At 40.1% G+C, this 20,074-nt stretch overlaps 1 protein-coding gene across 9 annotated transcripts in view; it reads left to right on the plus strand.

Annotated features, from left to right (window-relative positions):
• GIGYF2 (GRB10 interacting GYF protein 2) overlaps nucleotides 1-20,074 on the plus strand; it is a 182,014-nt gene that overhangs the window by 63,439 nt on the left and 98,501 nt on the right. For 5 of the 9 annotated variants that reach the window (XM_074189692.1, XM_074189691.1, XM_074189686.1 and 2 more), the window contains 3 exons: nucleotides 12,224-12,353; nucleotides 13,528-13,623; nucleotides 19,107-19,215. In XM_074189692.1, the coding sequence (XP_074045793.1) occupies nucleotides 12,224-12,353; nucleotides 13,528-13,623; nucleotides 19,107-19,215 (335 nt within the window). Of the gene's footprint in view, nucleotides 1-9,471; nucleotides 11,292-12,223; nucleotides 12,354-13,527; nucleotides 13,624-19,106; nucleotides 19,216-20,074 lie in introns of those variants that run through there. The other 4 variants (XM_074189688.1, XM_074189690.1, XM_074189689.1 and 1 more) reach the window with 3 other exon arrangements.

Consider the following 20,074-nt stretch of genomic DNA (forward strand, 5'->3'; position numbering starts at 1 on the left):
ATTTATTTTTATAGCAATTATATTTTCATAGATGTTATTTTAAAACTATTAAGAGTTTGCCTTTCTGGAATGGGCAAAAAGCCCATATACATACTACTAGTGATCTCTACTTCAATAATTTTAAATTGACTTCATAGTTATAGACTTTATAGAATGTCTTTATCATAGAATTTGAATCTATTATAATATGTTGTGATGAGTTTTTTCCTCCTTTAAATTGATCCTACATCCTATCATTTTTTGAATAATAAAACATTGCTCTTTCAATCCTTAATCCAACTCAATTTGTGGTGCCAGGTGTGTTGTTTTGATTTTTTAAAATACAAACATTTGTGTATATTAGGAGTTTTATAGTTTTCGTATTTGAGAGGCAAGGTATGAATGAATAGAAAATGGGTCTAGGAATGGGCCTAGTCTCTATAGAAGTGGCAGAGGTATGCTGCCTAATTGTGATGAAATGTCAAGTAAAACAGTTATCATCTTAGTAAATGGAACTCTGATTGGATCAGTAGAGGTGCTCTTATGCAAATTTTAGTTTTGTGTCCTATTTAATCCTTTAGTAAGAGTATAATGTTTATTTTTATTTTTAAAATTTATTAATAGTTATATTATTACAAGATTTTTTTTTTCAAGTTTAAGGCAGTGGGGTTAAGTGGATTGCCCAAGGCCACACAGGTAATTATCAAGTGTCTGAGGTTGGATTTGAACTCAGGTGTTCCTGATTCCCGGGCTGGTGCTCTATCCACTGTACCACCTAGCTGCCCCATAAGATATTTTCAGATAAATATACACCACCCCCTACTATGCATTTTCCTGAAAGCTTTTGCTTTTTCAGAAAGGAAGGATCAAAAGACCTTAGCATCCTCTTAAGTTTGGTTCTTTCCTTTAATAAGTGAACTGAGGCCCGGAGAGGCAGAATAGACTAAGCCAGGCTAGATAGACTGAGGAGCAGACAGTAGGCATTTGAACTTGAATCCCCGATTGTCAGATTGTTCATTCTTCCATTGGGCCTGCCTCTCTGTCTCCTGTCCTTGCCACCCCATATCCTAGACATTTTAGTTATCAAGCTGTGTGTCTCTGCATGTAGAGTTTAAATTGATTGCAAAGAACAGTGAAAGTGTAGCTAGAAAAATTGAATTCTGGTTTCTAACCATGTGACTTTAGTAAAGTCATTTCCCCTCCATGGACCGCATTTCCCTCATGTAAAACATTAGCCAGTTACATGATCACATGCATGTATATAAAATATACATATATGTGCATATAAAATATACATATATGAATATATCACATACATATATGCATGTCACTTGATGAACTGTGTCAGCAAGACTTTTAGTTCAAATGCATGTCTTAGTGGTTAAAATACACTATTGGTATTTATTTTTCACCTGTGGTTGGTTGGATCAGTCCATTTCTAATTACTGCAAATATTTCTTGAGGGTAGGGATTGTTTTTGCTTTTATTAGTATTTCCAAATATCTGTAGAAATTCTACGTTAAATAAGTGGTTAATAAATGTTTGAGATTTCATTCCAAACTCACTGCCACCAAAACCCTGAAGTTTGCAGCAGAATAATGACCAATTGAAGCGATAAGAAGCTACAATGAAAGACTCTTCTACACCAGAATTGCACAGAAATCCAAAATTTACTGGCTTCCCATCAGCAAATCCAGTTCCAGTGTATATCAGCTTCCCTGTGAGACTAAAGCTGGCCACAGACATATCTATGTCACCTGCAGTTCTCTATGTCCAGATGCAAGAAGACTGGAGACTTCCCTTAAGGAAGTCCTAAGTGGGGTTTTTAGCAGCCTCAAGTAATGGTAGTGAGGAAACCACAGTGATCAAACTACCAACTCTGCTTTCTGTGGTCCCCAATGAGACTCTATGGAGGGCCCTGAAGATGCACCTCCAAGAACCTTGGTTCTTTTATTTCATTATCGAAGAAGACCAAAATGACATCACTATGCTTGAGACATATCATAATGTGCTGAACTGTAGCTGATAAGACCAGTACACGCTCAGAATGCTCTACCACAGATTGGGCACAGATAGTCCAACTTGTAGCTTATTCTAAACTTACAGATGTCATGTTTCCTTTGACCTACTTCCATTCTGCCTTTCTCATAGAGTACAGCTCCCCTCACTGTTGAGGACACACCATGCTGGGAGGTCCTGAGCTATTGTCTCCCATGCTGTACAATCAATTCTAAAATTCTTAAGAGAGACCTTCAAGGGGTCTCAGTATTGCTTCTTCTGACTTCCTTATGAGGACTTGCCCTGTGTGAGTTCTACATAACATAGTTTTATTGGCAAGCATTCTGGCATTCAAACAATACCAGTCCATCATAGTTGCCCTCTCTGTAGTAATGTTGGAATGCGAGGCAGTTTTTAATTCAGATATGGATCTCAGTGTCTGGTATCTTCTGCCAGGTGATCTTCAGAATCTTCCTTAGGCAATTTAAATGCAAGCAATTCCATTTCCTGGCATGGCCCTAGTAGATTGCCCAGGTTTCACAGGTGTATAGCCATGAGGTCAGCACAACATCTCTGTAGACCTTCAGTTTAATAATCAGTCTGATAGCTCTTCTCTCCCACACTTTCTTTTGGAGCCTCCCAAATACTGAGCTAGCTCTGTGTCAACCTCAATATCAATGTGAAATTGTCCACAGTGTCTCCATTTGCTATCATTGATGGTTCCCCATCTGGATGGTGTGGTGCTGACTGATGGAGCACCTGGGTTTTCTTGGTGTTCATTGGTAGGCCAAAATGAGCACAAGCAGCAGAGAATCGATCCATGCTGTGTTGCATCTCAGCTTCAGAGGCTGCATTGAGGGCACCACCATCTGCAAACAAGATAAAACTGCCTCCACTTTGGTCTTGGCTTGTAGCCTTTTCAAGTTAAAGAATTTGCCTTCAGTGCAGTAGCTGACCTTGAGGCTGTGTTCATCCTCAGTAAAGGCATTTGATAATGTGACTGAAAACATGCTAAAAAGCATGGGACCAAGGACATGTCCTCATTTCCCTCCACTGGTGGCTGGGAAATCTGGAGAACATCATTCACTATCCAGAACCCAGGCAAGCACACCATCATCAGATTGATGTACAATACTGGTGAACTTCTCCGAGCAACCTAATTTTAACATAATTTTCCATAAACCCTCACGATTGGGGGTCTCAAAAGACCTTGGTCAGGTATCTACAAAGGTTGTATACAGACCTCTGTTTTGTTTCTGGTATTGTTCCTGGAGTTGTTGGGCAGCAAACGCCATATCGACTGTTCCTCTTCCCTTTCTGAAGCACACTGACTCTCAGGGAGGTGAGCATCTTCCAGAAGAAGGATCAGCTTATTGAGAAGGACTCTGGCCAGAATCCTGTCAGCAATGACGAAAAGAGGAATGATCTGTGATTGTCAGAGGACATTCTGTTCCTTTTACCTTTATAGAGAGGGATGATGGAGGCATCCTTGAATTCTTGGGGGATAACCCCTTCATGCCATATAACCTGGAAGATTTTAGTCAACTTTTGGATGAGCAATGGACCCCCCCCTCCTCACCCCTCCCCACCCCCCCCATCTTGTAGAGCTCAGTTGGAAGAGAATTCAGCACCAGGTGCTTTGCCACTTGAAAGAAGCCTAATGCCATTCAAAACTTCTCCTTCAGTTGAAACTTCAGCTAGGGACTGACTGACTTTAACTTGAGGTAAGAGGTCAGTGGCTTCTGCAGGGAAGTGTTCAGCCTCTCTAGGATCTCTCTAGGATCATGTCTAGATCTTAAGCAATGTGGATTCATCAGCACTGAGTAGTTGAGATGCACCATAGGTGTTTGGCCCATAAATAGCCTTCAGGACATCATACAAGTCTTTTGGTTTCTTACTATCTACATAAAACTGAATTTCCTCTGCCTTTTTACTGAGCCAGGAGTCCTGCATCTCTCTAAGCTTCTCTTGTACTTTACTTTTGATGGAATTGAACTCTGTCTTTTTAGAGATGGATGAACCATCCTGCTGGTCAACCCTGTGAAGTTCTCATTTTTCATTCTGCAGCTTTTGTATTTTCCCATCATTTTCATCAAACCAGTCTTGATGTTTGCAGGTGTTCTGACCCAGATGAACAAATGCAGTGCTGACACCAGATCTCTGAAAGCTGCCCACTCTTCTTCTGCTCCACTGTGTGTTGGCTCAGTTTAGAGACACTCTAATCTCTTGACCTTAATTCTTCTAGTATCCATTTTGCCTTGGGACTGTCAGTGTGGTTGGATATGAATATTTGACTTGGAGAGGATGAGTTTGTGATCAGTCCAGCATTCTGCACCACACATTGCCTCTGTCACTCTCACATCCTGTTAGTCTCTTCTCCTTATGATCACACAGTCTGTTAGATGCCAGTGTTTGGTCTGAGAGTGCATCCAGGAAGTTTTGTTGTGTTTAGTTAAGTGGAAGACAGTGTTTGTGATGAGCAGGTCATGAGATACACAAGTCTTCAGTAGAAATTGCTGTTTGCACCTCCCTTCCTCCCAAGGACTCCCTGCCACATCTGATAATTTGCTCCTCCTCTAGCATTAAAGTCACCCAGAATTATGAGCTTGTCCTCTTTTGGTACATTGATGATTATGGTCAAGACAGGTGGATTATGGCTCTAGATGCAGTGGATGACTTGGCACCTTCATTTCTAACCAAGTTTTAAGTGCTCCACAGCACCTGCTTCAGTTGTCTTCATGGCCATTGGAACAGAGTTCTCTACTTCACCTGTTCCACCAGTGGAAGATTTCAGATGCTTGGCATAGATACTTCCCCACTATTCACCAATGAATTTGAGACTTCCTCGGTTACCCTCCATCTGGTTTTGCCAGCCTGCCCAAATGATTTACTGGTGTGTGGCCACTCTGTATCCTCTAACTTCTTGGAGCCACAGGTGAGAGGTGGCTCAGGTGGTCATCAAAGATGGAATAGCAGCCCTCTCAACAAGGTTTTTGTTGAACACACCCTATACCCCTAACGTAAGAGATCCAGGGGAAGCCAAACTTGAGGAGTTGGAGATCATTAGTGAAACTAAGCAGAGTACTCGGCTTCTTAATTGTCCACCCCCCCCCACACACACACACACCGCAAAAGATAAAAAGGACTGCAGAAAATCCCATTTAAGTTAGGAGGTTGAGAAAGTGAACGGAAACAGCATCTACTATCAACAGTTATTCCAGTTCTAACTTTGATTTTCCCAAGGATTTAATGAATACCTAGGAGAAAATACGTTTTAAAAATTAAAATAAATGATTTGGAGGAAAGGATTGGAAAGAGTAAGTAGTTTAATATAGAGAAAATGGAAAGACCTGCTCAAGAAATAGATGTCTTGATAATTAGAATTAGCCAAACTGAAATGTAGAATTCCTTGAGATAGCAATAAGTATTAACACAAAATCTAAGGACTGCAAAAATAGAGGAAAAGATAAACTATCAGATATCAGAAAGGACTGATCTGAAAAACACGTGAAGAAGAGACAATAATCGTCGCACTCCTAGAAAACTGATTTTAAAAAATAAAAATCTGGTGATAACTCCTTTTTTTCAAAAGAAATTATAAAACTAATTCTCTCTCTGTCTCTTTATATATATATATATAGATATAGATATAGATATAGATAGATATATAGATAGATATATAGATAGATACACACACACATACATATATAAAATAGAATATATATAATAGAAAATATATACATTTATAAAGCAAAGTTGGAATTAAGCTACTTACCACTTACTGAAAGGAAGCCAAATGATAAAAGTCTGAGGAATATTATAGCCAAATTCCAAACTTCTTCATCAAAGAAATTTACTATAGTGTGCTGAAAACAGTCATTTAAGTCCAAAGAACTATATTCATGATTCCATGGTTCGGTAAGTTACTCTATAACCATGAGAGGATCGCCAAGGCTTTGGAGAGATGGGCTAAGGTGTAACCAACTTAACTTGGAGCATTAAACACGTATGACTCTTGAATAGAATACGGGATTTCCAAGTATTCCTCATGGACAGAACAGGTCCAAGTAGGAAGTTTGTAAGACAAACAGAGAAGCTCACGTAGACCCAGAAAAGTCATTTTAGAGGGACAACCAGGTGGCAAATTGTATAGAGTCAGGAGGACCTGAGTTTAAATATGACCTTAGATACTTGATTCTTACTAGCTGTGTGACCAAGTCACCTAACCCCATGCCCCTCAAAAACAACCAACAAAAAGAGGTCAAATTTATCTGTGTTTTTTGAAGGGACTGACTTAAATATGGAGAGAACAAATGCATCTTTTCAGAACATTAATTTTTCAAAGGATTTTTGAGGGAGTTATGTAAGAAAATCAGACCTATTACCTATCCTCATGATTGGGGTAAATGGGAATTTTATGCAAATATGGAGAGAAAAGGAAACACACACTCATGCAGTAAAATACAACATATTCAATGGGGAATGGGGTGGAGTGCGAGTGTTAAGGGGGAAGAAAACAGTTCAATCTTCTTGCTTTTGATGGAAGAGAATAAAGGGGGGAGAATGGAAAAAAGGATACAAGTGGTGTGGGTCTGAGATTGCCTCTTTGACAATTCCAGAAAGGCTGAACAAACTTTGGTGTACGAACACAAGAGAATACCCTTTCTTGTTAGATGATGAAAGAAGCAAATGCTGAGAATCCCGAGTTGTGTGAACCAGTAGAATAATTTATTCAAGGATAATTTTGGAAAGGAAAACACCTTTGAAAGACTTAAAAATTGATCAGAGCAAAATGGTTTTCAGAGAATCTAGGATGAGACATATTATCTTCCTTCTGATAGAAAGGCAAAGCCACTATGGATTCTTTTGATTGACTAAACTTGTTTTTTTTATCAGAGTTCCTCCTTTTCCTTCTCTCTTTAATTAAAGGGTTAACAGTAGCAGTACCAAGACAAAGAGGGGCATTTTTGATACTTTATAAGATGTCCAGAACTTTAGGGGGTTTGTGGGAGCAGCCAGTTTGGGGAGTGCAGTACTTGCCATGATTCTAAGAGCTAAAGTACAAAAATCTGAAGATCAGTATAGTTTGCTGCTATATGTAGATACAGAATCCTAATTTCTGTCATTTGTTTGAATCACTTTACCTTAGGATTTCCTCAGGTCTTTTCTTGCTGAAACTCTAGGGGCAACAGTCTAAGAATTTCCTGATGGATTTTCTGAAAGAAGACAAATTGATTATAATCTTTTTATTTACATCATAGAGGGAAAAAAAACCCAGACAGGAACCTCAAATTTCCCCTTTCATGTTGAAAAATTTAAAAATTTTTTGTCAAATATTGAAAATCTCCATTTTCTCCTCCCACTGAAAAAGAAATATAAACCCCTTGCAACCAGTGCTTAATCATCCCAAACAAATTCTTTGGAAAGATAATGAGTTTGACCTACCTCTGACACATCCAGTTCTAACTTTCTGTCTACAATTCATTTGGCGATGTGGATGAGATGGGGCTACCCATAAGTTTGGGGAGTCATTTGTGAGGATAATGACCATAATTTGTGTGTGTGTGTGTGTGTGTGTGTGTGTGTGTGTGTGTGTGTGTGTGTGTCTTCATCTCTACCCTGAATCCTATCACCTTTCGCTTAGGAGGGGTATCCTGTTGCAATATAGGCTTGGCCATTTCCTAGATCAGTGTCTTCTAAAGACTTTTGTAGTTGTTTGCCTTATAATGTGATTTTGTAAATTTCCTTCTGATTCTGCTTCCTTCTCCCTGCATCGGTTTCTGAGAAGTCTTAAGGTTCCAACTCTTAATACTTTCTTACATCATAATAGTGTTCCATTACATTCAGGCTGTAGGTCTCCCCCTCATGTTTCCAGTTCTTTGTTAGAACACAAAAAGCTGCCCTCATATGATTGATGTTAAGACATTTTTTCACCTAGCACAAGTCTGGCTCATAGTAGGTATCAAATAAAGATTTGTTAAGTAGATTAGATTGAGTGATTGATTTATCACATTTTGACTTATTTTGGATTTTTTGACTTATTTTGGATTATTTGGATTTTGAAGTTGAGATCATCAGTGTATTCCTTAGGACTGAAAGGATTTTTCTTTTCTTTTTTTCCTTTTTTGAGATGTTTAAAGTGATTGCTATCTTGGAAATTTGGTTGAGAGATTTTTGTAGCCTGGGAGAGAGAGTTGTAAATTTATTGTTAATCTTGATGTTCATTGACTCATTTCTCCTGGCATGTGGACTGATGCCACAGGCACCCTTTTATCATGAATAGTAATTTCATAAGTGTATTTCATTTTCTGTGTTGTATTAAACCCCATTTTTAAGCACCCTCTCTTTAAAACCCAAAGAAGGAATGGAGATCTTGAAATAGTTTTACAGAGTAAGTTACCCTGGTTGTGGGAAATGAGTCATTTTCCAAGCTTTAGGTGAAGCTGGCCACCTTCTGGATGCCCAAGTAGAGGATGGGGCATGATTGGGTTCTGGTGATTGATGAGATGAATGATTGAGCTCCATTAGCAACTGGGCAACTTAGCATGAGCAGTTGAGATTCTATGGAGATTGACTGGAATTAATTTGAAATAATGGGTTTGCTTGAGGCCTGGGGCAAAGAATCTCCTTGTCATTGAACTCATGAGAAGATAGTCTCCAATTTCTTTACACTCTAAGTTCTTTGCCAAAGAACAGCTGTCTAAGAAAACTAGACTTGAAATTTTATTACTTAGAATGAAAAAAAAGAGAATTCTATGTACTCTTTTGTTTATTTACAAAGGCAAAAATGTGTATTTCAATGATCAATTTGAGGTCTTTAACAAGCTCTTGTATTGAGATGAAGTGTTTTTATCATCTACTGTCATCAAGTTTTTAGTTTTATTGTTCATTATTAATAAGTCAGAGATGTCAATACTGTAGTGAACCATAATCAATTAACATAAATTGAATTCTGGAGCTTAAAGCAGCCAAAAGTTTTTCTCTGCTATGCTTCTTATATATTAATACCTCAGTAGTTCTCATTTAAATAGATAATCCTTTCAAGGGAGGGGATTATAACTCCCATATTTTATCATCCTTGTATACTTTTGTCTCTGTCCTTAACATGAATCCTGGTGAATGCCCAACATAAGGGGTGCTTTTCCCTCTAGATCAGTGATTTACAAATGTTTTGATCATATATATACCTCTCAGTTTAAAACAGTGAGCAGGCACCCCTTGTCTATTCTATTTATTCATGAAATGTATACATCTATGATTATGTTAATATATCATGTACATTATTTTTTAAAAATAGAACTTAATGTTGAGGTAAAATTAAACACTATCTTAAAATACCTTAATTTTTATTAGTAAAATATCCAATAACTAACTTTTAAATTGAGCATTTTAAAATGAAGTATGCCTCATTGTTTTAAAAAAATTTTGGTTATTACTTTTTATTTACTTTTTGTTTGATTCTAAGTTGAACTCAATTTTGTGCCAAATATTTAGCTGCTAACATGGCTGAAGTTCACACTTCATGAGGAGACATAGTTCAGAATGGAAGGAAGAAAGGTATGACTGACTGACCACTGATTAAATCATGCTGCTCATTTTACAGCACCACCAATTCTACAGAGTTGTTTTTGGGGTTTTTTTGGGGGGGGGGTTAGGTTTTTTGCAAGGCAATAGAGCTAAGTGACTTGCCCAAGGCCACACAGCTAGGTAGTTATTAAATGCCTGAGGTCGGATTTGAACTTAGGTATTACTGACTCCAGGACCAGTGCTCTATCCACTGTGCCACCTAGCTGCCCCTTCTACAGGGGTCTTTATTGAATTTGGCTAATCCATTTCTACCTTCCAGGGTACAGATCAGTTTTTGCAACTAGCTGGAAGGTATTAAATTTTAATTTTATATTCTTAATGATTTACATTTTTAACAAATGTATTCAAAACCCACTGAAACTCTTCATTTGGAAGAACTTTAACAGGATAAATAATTTTTTTATTTGCAGACATGGTAGATTTAAATTTGCGACAAATCCACATAATTCTTGACTGTTAAAGCCTAGTTTTAAAGTTTTATTAATCATGATAATAATAAGCCCTTTACAAATATTTTAATTCCTTCTGTCTTCTCATTCTGAGAATAGGTGTTATTATGCCTCTTTTTCACATGAGGAAACAACCTGAAATAATTGATTTAATATTCCTAGGGCTGCCCAACTGGCAATGTCTAAAGTATGATTTGAATTCTAAGTTTCCCAACTTTTAAATGTGATGTTGCAGTGCTTCCTCACTGGCTAGGAATGATGATTTCACATACAGTAATTGTTTCATCTCTAGTTTTTATTAATTAATGATTGTGAAGTTATATTTTCAATAATCTTCATGGTAATTTCCAAATTTTTGCTTGATTTTCCATCTGCTCTGATTGGATCAGGATTGTTTTTCCCTGATAATGTGGGTGAGGTACCAGCACTAGAAGTATCGACCCTGCTATTTTCTTCTTTACTTTTGCTGGCATTATTAGTATTAACTTCAATCCATAATTTTTTTGCGTGAGATTTCCACCTAGTTATTTTTGTGAGTGTTAAGATACTTAAATTAGATTGTGTAATCCAGAAATTCACTTTCCTTTGTACACAGTAACAGTAGTTGCAGTAAAACGTCAGTACTAGTCAATAATTCACATTAATATAGGACTGTCAGGTTTGCAGAGTGCTTTTTAAGCATTGTTTTATTTTCATCCTCACGTAACAAGCCTGGGAGGGCCATGCTGATGCTGTTAGTATCTTCAAAGGAGGAAACCAAGGCCAAGACACAGTACGTGATTGACCTAAGATTTGAACGCACGTCTTCTTAACTCCAGGTCCAGTTATTACCCACTGCCTCACCTAGCTTCGGATGGAGAAGTGAAGGCCAACAACCCCTCTGCCTTGTGCTACATCTGGGCTTTGGATCCCTTGCAACCATACATGAGCTGTGTCATCTTGGAGAGGCTGCTCTGGAGGCCACTGTCTGGATCTCTTCTGCTAGTAGCCTTCCTCTCCAGCCTGTATCCATTTCTCACCACCCTCTCTTTGGTTGCTGTTTTGTAGCCTTTTAGGTGGCTTATGACTTTGAGTTTTCAAAAATCCTAAATCATCTAGCTTGATTTAAGAAATAGAATTGGATCAGGCACCATCTGTGAAGCCCCACTGGGGGGACCTCAAAAAGGACAGAAATGAAAGATCCTGTGTCTTAATTATAAAAGGATTGACTTAATGCATGCCAAGCAATTTGGGTGGACCTTGGAAGTTTGAGGAAGAAGGAAAGACCTCTTGTCATAGGTGATGTGAGGCGGGGAGGAGGAGGGCTGCATCCTGGGCCTCGGAGCCAGCCCATGCAAGGATGTGGAAGTTGGGGAGGAAATGTCCTCTGGAGGGAACAGTTTAGACAGTTGACTCAACTGGGTCAGAGTCCAGGGCTTGGGGCTGCAAGGACGCCAAGTCTGGAAAGCTTTTAGAGTCAGGTTGTGAAGGCGTTTTAGATCCTCCAAAGAGGAGTTAGTGTGTATTTCTGGGGCTATCTTGTAGTCCTGTGTATTCCTCCAGTGAATCCCCTGGAGTAGATCTAGTAGGTTAAGGACTAGGCCAGACCTGTGCTTTGGCAGTAGTGTCTGTTTTGGAGAGGAATGCGATTCATAGCAGAAGGTCCAATTGGGAGGTGTTAGTCCAGGTGATAGGTGAACTTGGGTGGGGGCTGGGGGTCATGTGAGGAGAGAACAGTCAGGGATGACATCAAGCTTTCTAGTGACTAGAATGGTGGGGGCTACCTTGACATGAATGGGGAAATAATTGGATGAGGGTGGCTTTTGGGGAAAGATAATGAGTTTGACATATCTCTGACACATCCAGTTCTAACTGTCTGCAATACATTTGGTGATGTGGTCAACATAGGGCTACCCATAGTTTTGGGAGTCATCTGTGAGGATAATGTAATCTGTGGCAGCTGATTAAATCACCCAAAGAAGGGAGGTAGGAAGAAATGAAAAGAGGATTGAGGACCAAGAAATTGAGAAGTGTGGTCAGCCGTATTGAAGCATCCCATGAAACGTCGAGGAGAGTGGTCAGCGGCAACAAATACCATTGAGAGAGGAAGGAACAGTGTTTTGCAATGGCTAGTGGCTCATTAAGTTGGTTAGGAAATCCCAGAGTCTGCTCCATGTACCTTCATCTGATATTGCCTGCAGTGACTGACCCTTCTCCTGCTTTTCTTTCAGGCTTCGAGCTCTCTCCAGTGGTGGCAGTGTGACGTCCCCTCCTCTTTCTCCAGCCTTGCCGAAGTATAAGTTAGCAGACTATCGTTATGGGCGAGAGGAAATGTTAGCACTTTTTCTAAAGGATAACAAGGTAAGCTTGCCACCTGTGTCAGCTAAGGGAGAGGCCTGAGACTGCTTGGTGATGCTCTGAGACTTGGGAGGACAGTGTGTCGCAGGACATTGCATAACAGGCTTTTACCCCGATTCCTTTTTTCCTTCCTTTGAGTCAGTTACCCTGGCAGCACAGACTCCCCCTGAGAAAGGAAAGCTCTGCTTTTCAGTGTATTCCAGAGGGAGGATGGAGGAGAGCAGTCCTCCCCTGGTTGGCCTTCTTTTCCAGGGACATTTTTCCCAGATACCTTGTCCCTTGATTTTTGCTCCTCTGAGTTGGAGCTGAGTAGTCCAGTCCCCTCTAGAACAGTGTGCTTTGGAGTACACCAGGAGACAGGCCCTGAGCAAATGGCTGGGGCCCCTCCTCCATTCCAGGGGCTCCTTCTTCTTGCTTAATGTTTTGAATGTCTTGAGCTTGAGGGCCTGGCTCTGTTCAGATGCAGTTAAAGATACTTTAGGGGAGCTTCACCAAAGCCCCTTGTCTTATTTTTTTTTTTTTTTTTTTTTGACGAGGAAACATGGGCAGAGAACTGACTTTCCCAGGGTCACTTAGGCACCTGACTCCAATATGAGCATCTTCATTTAAAGAAGTCTTATACTGTCCATCCAGCTTGTGGGGGTGGAACAACAACATAGCTTTTCTCTATTATGTGACTTGACTTTCAGAGCTTAATTGAAGGGTGCTAACTTTGGACCCAGGCTCTTTGTAATTTGTTTCAGATTTTGATTTTTTTTGCTGCCTTTTGTTTTTAGTTAGATTCCTTTCTGAAAGTAGCCCTTGTCCCCATCTAATGAACCTCCTCTTTTAAAAGGAAGCAAAAAAGAGCAGTTCAGCCAACAACCTCCATTACATTGACTTGATAGCATACTTCCTGCTAAAGTCAAGGGTCTGATGGTCAGTTTGTCCACCATTTTCTCCCACCTGTTTGAGAGTCAAGATACTAGGGGGGACAGTGGGAAATTAGACAAGGAAATACGGGGGTCCTTTCCTCTATGATTTACAAAGCTGAGCCAGATTTATAGGTCAAACATAAAATGCTTCTTGGCTGGTCATAACCTTCTTTCTTGGAATGACAGATTAGCTGAGAAACTACCTGCCATGACTGTAGTGAAACACGGGGCCACTGGTCATCTTGTTGCTCTTCTTCCTTTAGATACCATCAGACCTGAAGGAGAAAGAATTCCTGCCTATTCTCCAGGAGGAGCCCCTGCCACCACTGGCACTTGTGCCTTTTACAGAAGAAGAGCAGGTGGGTGTCCATCTAGCTTCTCGGAGAATAATGAGGCTAGAAAAAAAAGAGTGGCTATTAGTTTCTAAAATGCTTTGCTTGATTTCTTCCTCTGAGCCACGAGGTGGTGCCAGGTTGCACAGAGCCCTGGGCCTGGAGTCAGGAAGCTGCCACCCTTCACATCTGGCCTCAGGCACTTAATTATTCCTTGTGTCACTCTGTAAAATGAGCTGGTGAAGGAAATGTCAAACTGCTCCAGTGTCTTAGCCATTAAAGCTCTAAAAGGAGTCACCCGGAGTCAGACAGGATTGGGAAAGGACTGAACAAAATGACCCTTTTATATGGGTAGTGGATCGAATATCCTCATTTGACAGAAGTCTAAACACTTGCAGATACAGTGGGAAAGATCACATGTCCAGAAGGAAAAGCCTTGGCCTTAAAATCCCAGCAAGCAGCTCCCTCTTGTAGCCTAAGGACCGTGATGCAAAACAGTCTGCTTCTTGGGGTCTTTTCCCTTGCTCCTGATTTGTAGCAGTGATCTGACCTGGAAAAACTGTATTAGAAGTACTTGAAGAAGCACTTTTTAGTGTGATTCAGAATTTATTCCTAGCTTTTGTCTTTAAATTAGCCTCCCTTCTCCCTGCCTGCTGAATCTGGCCTGGTAAAACAGGTTTAGAGAAGAGCAGTTCAAGCAGCTTAACTGATACAGTGAGTGCTTAGTTTCTGCAGTGTGAGATGAGAATCAAGCTTTATCAAGGTCTTGGCTCTGACAGTCAAAGGCAATGTTGTGATGGAACTGGCTGCTCAGGCGCAGATTCAGCTCTTGGACTCTTCTCTTTTGGATTTCTGCTCTGCTGCTCCTTCCATTCGATTCCTCTTTTGCATGTCCTAGGCCTTTCCAAGCACAATAGAAAACATTATCAAAACCTGAAACTTGGACACTTACCATGTACCCAGTTAGCTTTCGTATAGGGTTTTTTGATTTTTATTATGTAACTACTTACCTTCAACTTTTCTGGTTCTGCTTAGAAGGACTGGATGTGTGCAGGGAAGGGAGAAAAAGGTACTTCTCTCTTGGGATGGTCTTGCTTAGCCCCTGCTCATATTAATGGTGGGTCACATGTTCCTCCAAATTTCTCTCTCTCTGTCCGTCCCCCCCCCCCCCCCGTTTTTGTTTTTGTTTTTGCAAGGCAATGAGGTTAAGTGGCTTGTTCAAGGGCACACAGCTAGGTAATTATTAAGTTTCTGAGGCTGGATTTGAACACAGGTCCTCCTGACTCCAGGGCCAGTGTTCTATCCACTGTGCCATCTAGCTATCCCTCTCTGCCCCACCTGCAGATTTCTCAAAGGAAAATAGCTTTTTTCTGAAATGACTGGCTAGGCTTGCTTATCAGTGATGAGACCTTTTCTATATGTGAGCTGGCAGCAATTTAGAATTTGAAATTAAAAGACTTTGATTCAGGACTCACCTGTCATTTTATAATTGAGTGACCTAGGCAAGCCACTTAACTTCTCAGCTTCAATTTCCTCATAGGTAAAATGAGAATACTCATAATTCCAAGGGAGGAAGAATGTTAGATTTGAAATAGAAGACTTAATTGTGATCCTTGTTCTACTATCCATGTGACCTCAGGCTAATCATTTCCCCTTGCTAGGCCTCATTTTCTTCTGAAAAAGTCATTAAGGTTCCTTTCAGCTCAAAATGAAAGATCCTATGACCCCAACCTCACTATCTTACAGGCTTTTTTATGAGGATTAAATGGGAGAATGAAAGGAAATTGTATTATCTAAATCCCAACTTCCTTAACCCAGTATTTGAAGTTTTATTCATTTTCCCATGACAGATCCTGATGAATATATTCTAGGTTAAATAACCATCTTCTTTCTAAACCAGAAGGGAAATGAAAAATCACAGACTCAGTCCTTAGAGTTGACAGTTTTGTCAAGGAAACAGAAAGGAACTTGAGGGGAAATCACTTTGGTGGCCAGATTATTTGAGTAGCTCGAGGCAAGCTCATGTTACTTGTTGATGCTATTCCCTCCCTGATTCAAAAATAGCATTTTCATTCTCATTTTTATAGTGTTGTCAATAGCTAAAGATAAGTAGAATATTTGACCCCAAACCATCAAGTTTCCCACTGAGGTTGGAGGAAGGGGATGAGTCCTCGCTTGTCATGACTCCCATCTATTGGCAGTTGAGAGAACTGCAAGCCTGCTGCTGGGGGACGGGAACCCCACCACTCAGCTGTCTGGTTTTCCTTTAGCACAGACTGCTAGTGTCTTGATTAGTCCAGCCATCTTGTTGGGGTCCAGTGGTGGTCGGACTGGGTTGGAAGTGGCTGGTTTGGGTCTTAACCCTCAGTTTTTAGGGGTATTACGTCGAGACTAGTACTTACCAATTTCATTTAATTTTTTTATATATAAACTCATCTCACAGGATGGTTGGGCATCATTTCCTATTAATTAGAATAAAGCAGTTGAATTACTCTGGGCCTGAATTCCACAGCATTTTGGAGCAGGGAGGAATGGCAGCAGACTTGCAGTTCTTCCAGCTTCCCCCAGAGAGAGTCTGGGATCAGACTCTTCCCCCTCCTCCTGCCTTGTGGGGGTAGTGGTGGGGGGCTTCTCATGAGGTTTGTGCAGCAGGGCCCCCCGGAGAGCACAGCCTCCTCTGAAGCTGCTTCCTGGCCAGAGGATCCCTGCTCTCTCCTCCACTTTCTGAACTCCCAAGAGCCAGTGGCCCTCCTTGCATGATCACAATTGATTGGGGAGGGGGGATAGTTTAACTCTAGTGCGTTTGTTATTTCTTTGTTGGGGGGGCACTCACTGACAAGAGTTTTTGTGGCTGGCTTTTTGAGAATGATTAAGGATTTGGCTCATCTGGTCTTTGGATACCAGACCAGCCTGAGGAAACTTTCCATATTTCCTGGCAGAACTCAAGTGTAAGTGATTTTGGTTAGAACAACATCTCCTGTTTTTCTCCTACCTGTAAGATTTCTGAGACTTCATCATTACAACAGTTTAAGAAGAGAGCTGAATGTATTATTTTCCTTTAACAGGTGTGGGGGGGGAACCAGAGAGCTTGTGTCCAGGATTATGCTCTCATCTATCTCTGTGTGTCTGTGTCTGTGATGGTCTCACACACAGCTCCAGATTCTTTATGGATTTCTTTCTCCCCTTTCCAAGTTTTAACATTGAACAAAATAGTTTACACCCAGGGTTTCCTCCCAAAAGATACTCTTCTGTTGGGTTTAGGATTACAAAATCAAACTCAAACTCCAGCATCTTAATCTAGCCATTAATTTAGGCAGGGCCAGGCAGAATATGAGTGGGGCTGTCAGATCATTTTTCATGGTCAGTCCTGCTGCATACCTGCTCTTCAGTTTTCTTTCCATTTCCATTTTAAAGGTGTTTAGATAGCAGTTGAGTTTGCAAAAGGATTGAGTTATTTTTTTCCTTGAGCTAAAGTTCATGAATTGGCATTTAGCTCCTTTATATTCCTCCCTTTGATGTGAATTTTTTTTGAAGTTAAATTTGTAACCAACAAGTGTTCTTATCTTCCCTGTGGCTTTTTATATCTCACCTATCTATGCTTAGATAATTTTTCATCTCAGCATAGATAATACCACTTTATAGATGAGTAATATTTTCTACATAGCTTTGATATATCAAGGTAGAAAGTTAGACCTATTAAGTTATGGGGAAACTGAGGCTTTGGGAAGGGAGCCCCTCTTTGCTAGTTTATAGCAGATTTCTGGTTCAAGTTTTAGTCATTAAATATCAGCAACTTTATCTGAGGCTCCAGTTTGTGACTTTGATGGTCATTTCCAAATCAGAATATTCAGATTAAGTTAAAATTACCCCAGGGTTACATAGACCAACCATTAGCTCCATCTACTGTGTCAATATTATTCTGAGTTTTGGGTTTTTTGACATTTTTATTTTAAAGAAGAGGGATGCTTCCCCTTTGTTACCTGCATTTCACTGATAGTTTAGGTATTGGTAAAATGTTTTTTACTTATTTTTAAAAATAAAAAAATGCCTGAACACACCAAATGATAAATCAATTAATAGATATTTTAAACTAGTCTCCTAATACTCTCTTTAAATATTGTCTTTTAGATATTTTGAGACTATCTAGCCAGACTTCTCTAAATATTTCTAAAACATTAAGTGTACAAAATACATCTGAGTAAAGAAATAGCACACGTCCAAGTACTTTGTTCAAAGACCTCGTAATCAGTTGCTCAGGATGCTTAAATATTTTCAATGGTTGAACAGCTTTTTAATAGACTACCTTGTGGAGGGCTCTTCCTGCCTTTTGCCTTTAATTCTGTGCCCTTGTTTTGTTTTTTTTCCTCCTCCCACGTCCTCCTCTTTGGAAAGAGTACCACTTCAGAATGATTTTGACCTTGATGTCTTCCTTGCATCCCTTCCCCTCACTCTGATATCTGTAGATGGTCACCCTCCTGGACAAGACTCTGTCCTCCCCCAGCTGGGGGAGAGTTAAGCTTAAGCTTATTTACTTTGCAGAAGAAGAGTTTTAAAATGTCCCATTTGTGCTTCTTAGTTTGTTACTGTTTTAGAGGATTGGAATAGATAATTATTGCATAGTAAGGGGAAGAGGGTGACTATGGAACTTGACTTTCTGAAGCTCTCTCCCTCTGCCCACCTCCCTCATCTTGAGTCCTGTTTTGGAGCCATTTTAGTATTTCTCAGAGGAGGATGGAGGAAAGACAAATTCAATTCTGTATTTTTAGAGTCACCCTTTATTTCTGCCAGTTTCCCTATTGTGTAAGACCTGAGAAGATTGACCTGAGTGGTAAAGGCCTTCTGCCCCATCTGCTATTTTGCAGTGATGACAGTTCTCTTATTGTCCTTTCTACTGCAGCTCTCTTGCTTAAGTCCTGCACTGGCTGTTCTCTAATGATTCAATTCTTTGATCACTTTAATCTGAAAGCATTTGTTAAGTACCTGTGTGCTAATAACACTGTGTGCCCACTTCAGGTCTCAGCTAGTCAGTCATAGATTGCTCCTTGCTGATGGTGAATCAGGTTATCCCTGGCAGGGAAAAGATATAGCAATTAACTTCCCCGCTCAATTTCCTCATTTATAACGTGTTGATAGAATAAGTATTGTACTGCCTTCCTCATGTGGAAGGAGCAAGGTGATGATGTGGTAGTGGTGTGGTGGCGGCGGTGGCAGCAGCAATTAATTGAGCCCAGCACTATGCTGTCTTCAGTGGCTTTATTGGAGAGACTCTTCCTGAGGGTGGAGATGCAGTTTAGACTTTTAGAGGCCTGTGGACCCTAGTACCATCCCAGGTACCATACTATACCATATTGAAACTTGGGTAAATGATTGGTTATTTGTGGACTCTTGGCCAAAATTATCTGTGAGTGAGTGAGTGAGTGAGTGAGTGAGTGAGTGAGTGAGTCTTGAGTGATAGGGCAACTTCATGTGATATTTGTTTTTACCCAAATTGCACTTTCTTTCCTTGGCAGAGAAACTTTTCCATGTCTGTAAATAGTGCTGCTGTCCTGCGATTGACAGGACGAGGAGGAGGAACAGCAGTAGGGGCTCCTCGAGGTCGAAGTTCTTCTAGAGGTCGAGGTGAGCTTTTATATTAAAAAATAATGATGTACAGGGGAGAGGATGCTAGAGGAAAATTACATTCAAAATAAAGAGATGTAGATTTTTATTGCCAGTGTGAACAGTACACAAAGATTTTGTTCAAGCATCCTAATTTACGTTTCTGATTAGATGCCATTTTTCCAGAAATCAAGCTCTCTTACAGCCTAATTTGAAGAATTAAATTGGCTTCCAGAATTAGAGGGATGAGCACACTCTGACATATCCATTTCTAACCCTTGACTACTCTTCCACGGATCCTGTCCCTCATACAGATTCTGGCACTTTGTATTCTCTGAAATGACTTTGCTTCCTCAACAACCTTAGACTACCAGAGCCCTTCTGGGAAGAAGGACCTCTCTAATAGATCATGTGTTGGAGGAGGTGGGGATGTGTTTCCCACTCCTTAGTAACTCAGGGTCCATGGCAGCAGGAGGTATGTTATATATTTTCTCATGGGAAAATCTTAAAAGTGAAACAGAAATAATTGTACAGAAAGTAGTTAGGTAGGTTAATTTTCAGACCGACAAATGCCTGACATTTATTCCTTTGCTTTTTTTTTCTTTGATGCTGTGACTGATTCTCTGTTCTGTATTTGTTATCATTTAGATATACAAGACTATCTTGAGTATTTGTACAGTGAACATGTGTGTATATTCATTTTATATTGAGCATATTTAAAATTTCCTTTTTAAGACATTTATTTATTCATTCATTTATTTATTTTCACAGGGCAGTGGGGTTAAGTGACTTGCCCAAGGTCACACAGATAGATGATTATTATTAAGTGTCTGAGGCTGGATTTGAACTCAGGTCGTCCTCGTCCTCTTGACTCCAGACC

This window comes from Macrotis lagotis, chromosome 5 (genome assembly GCF_037893015.1).
Source record: "Macrotis lagotis isolate mMagLag1 chromosome 5, bilby.v1.9.chrom.fasta, whole genome shotgun sequence".
NCBI lineage: Eukaryota > Metazoa > Chordata > Mammalia > Peramelemorphia > Peramelidae > Macrotis > Macrotis lagotis.